At 40.3% G+C, this 2,500-nt stretch overlaps 1 protein-coding gene across 4 annotated transcripts in view; it reads left to right on the top strand.

Annotated features, from left to right (window-relative positions):
• LOC107564752 (PC4 and SFRS1-interacting protein-like) overlaps positions 1-2,500 on the top strand; it is a 30,724-nt gene that overhangs the window by 16,146 nt on the left and 12,078 nt on the right. For all 4 annotated transcript variants that reach the window (XM_016249901.1, XM_016249900.1, XM_016249902.1 and 1 more), the window contains 3 exons: positions 444-523; positions 637-738; positions 2,009-2,165. In XM_016249901.1, coding sequence (XP_016105387.1) covers positions 444-523; positions 637-738; positions 2,009-2,165 — 339 coding nt within the window. The remainder of the gene's footprint in view (positions 1-443; positions 524-636; positions 739-2,008; positions 2,166-2,500) is intronic.

The raw sequence follows: 2,500 nt of genomic DNA, 5'->3' as shown, positions 1-2,500 counted from the left end.
GTATCTGTAAGTGTGTGTGTGTATCTATCTCTGTGTGTGTGTGTATCTAACTCTGTGTGTGTGTGTATCTAACCGTGTGTGTGTGTGTATCTAACCGTGTGTGTGTGTATCTCCAACTGTGTGTGTGTATCTCCAACTGTGTGAGGGTGTGTATCTCACTGTGTGTGTGTGTGTGTGTGTGTGTGTGTGTGTGTGTGTGTGTGTGTATCTCTATGTGTGTGTGTCTCTCAGCCTGTGCGATTCATTAGTTAATCTTCTAGGTGCCCTGTGTAAGCTTGCCTGAAACTGACTAACAATCATCAACACACAAAAAAAGCTGTGTGTTTGTGTGTGTGTGTGTGTGTGTGTGTGTGTGTGTGTGTGTGTGTGTGTCTCTGTATGTGTGTGTGTGTATCTCTATTTGTGTGTGTGTGTGTGTGTGTGTGTGTGTGTGTGTGTTTCAGCTCACTCTCTGTCCGTCACAGACTCTTTGCTCTACCGGCTGCATGGTGACATCAGAATCTCAATGACGCTCGAAAATCCAGTATGAACCCGTTTAATATCATTTATAAAGTATATTATAATGTTCAGTATCATAATTCTCAGAGCTGCTCACTGACCTCACAGTGATTATTGATTATTGTGTGTCTCTCACAGGATGTCAGTAAGTGTTTATTGGCTCTGGATGAGTTGAGCACCGTCCCGGTCTCGTCTCGAAACATTCAGAACCACAGCGAGCTCATCGACACGCTCAGAAAGGTACGTAGAGACCAGTTCGGTGTTTGCAAACAGTGATGGCGCATTTTTGTGGGCGGGGCCTATCTGGTGGCAGAAAATGACAATTTCAAGTAGCAGTCTATGGAAGCCATGGAATAAAAGAATAAAAAAGGTACATTTTAGTTTATATTTCGAAATTGCTGACTTCTATTCTTGTAATTCCAAAATTACATTTCGCAATCCTGATAAGGAAAAATAATTTGTCATTCTCTCTTTTCTCCTCTGCTCAGAATATGAGCTTATATCCCATACTTCTGGCTTTTTTCCTCAGAATTGACAAACTCGCTATTGTTGAGTTAAATCGAGTTATGAAGTCCGAACTAGGAGATATAAACTTCCTTTTGCAGGAAAAAAAGTCAGAATTGTGAGGAAAAAAATTGGTACATGTTGTGTAAAATGTGACCCTGGAACACAAAACCAGTCATAACGGTCAACTTTAACATAAAATTGTATATATAAATAATATATATTTATTTAAAGAATAAATAATCTTTTCATTGGTGTATGGTTCGTTATGATAGGACAATATTTGGCTGAGATACAACTATATGAAAATCTGGAATCTGAGGGTGCAAAAAAATCTAAATATTGAGAAAATCATCTTTAAAGTTGTTCAAATGAAGTTCTTAGCAATGCATATTACTAATCAAACATTAAGTTTTGATATATTTACGGTAGGAGATTTACAAAATATCTTCATGGAACATGATCTTTACTTAATATCCTAATGATTTTTTGGCATAAAAGAAAAATCTATAATTTTGACCCATACAATGTATTGTTGGCTATTGCTACAAATATCCCCCAGCGACTTAACACTGCGTTTGTGCTGCAGGCTCACATATGTTAATAGTAATAGGTTTAAATAGTATTTCGTGCTGTAACTGTAGGGCTAATACAATACGTCTCCTGTGAACTGCGTCAAATTAATGCATTGGAAGTGGAGTAATCATAGCAGTTTTCATTCATAGTCTGTTCATTTAAACATCTGCGTTTAGCTTCAAATGGTGTCTACAAAAATGATTTGCATTATGATTCTGACATCCAAAGTCACAAAAAAAATTTTTTCTCTTATTCCATGGATTTTATCCGTTTCCCTCCACTTGTTCCCAGTGTTTTTCTGCCACCACAATGCACTGTGACGTCTACTCCAGATATGTGAAGATACTCACTGGTGCAGAGTAATGGAGCAACGTGTGTGTGTGTGTGTGTGTGTGTGTGTGTGTGTGTGTGTGTGTGTGTGTGCGGTCAGATGCGATGGTTTCGTGGCAGCGAGGCGATCATGTTTAAAGCATCCATGTTGTATCATCGCTTTAAAAACATCTACCTCATCGGAGACACCGACGAGACTTTGAGTCAGGAGTACATCGACTCGTTGCAGGAGGAGAGAGAGATGGACACCGGAGCAGGTAACACACACACTCACACTCAAACACTCACACTCACACTCAAACACACACACACACACACACACACACACACTCAAACACACACACACACACTCTCAAACACACACACACTCACTCACTCACTCACTCACTCACTCACTCACTCACTCACTCACTCACTCACTCACTCACTCACTCACTCACTCACTCACTCACTCACTCACTCACTCACTCACTCACTCACTCACTCACTCACTCACTCACTCACTCACTCACTCACTCACTCACTCACTCACTCACTCACTCACTCACTCTCTCACACACACGCACTCACTCACTCACTCTCTCTCTCACTC

This window comes from Sinocyclocheilus grahami, unplaced genomic scaffold (genome assembly GCF_001515645.1).
Source record: "Sinocyclocheilus grahami isolate Dianchi unplaced genomic scaffold, SAMN03320097.WGS_v1.1 scaffold959.1, whole genome shotgun sequence".
Lineage (NCBI taxonomy): Eukaryota > Metazoa > Chordata > Actinopteri > Cypriniformes > Cyprinidae > Sinocyclocheilus > Sinocyclocheilus grahami.
The sequence above is the reverse complement of the archived record's forward strand: the minus strand, read 5'-3'. Positions and strand labels throughout refer to the sequence as shown.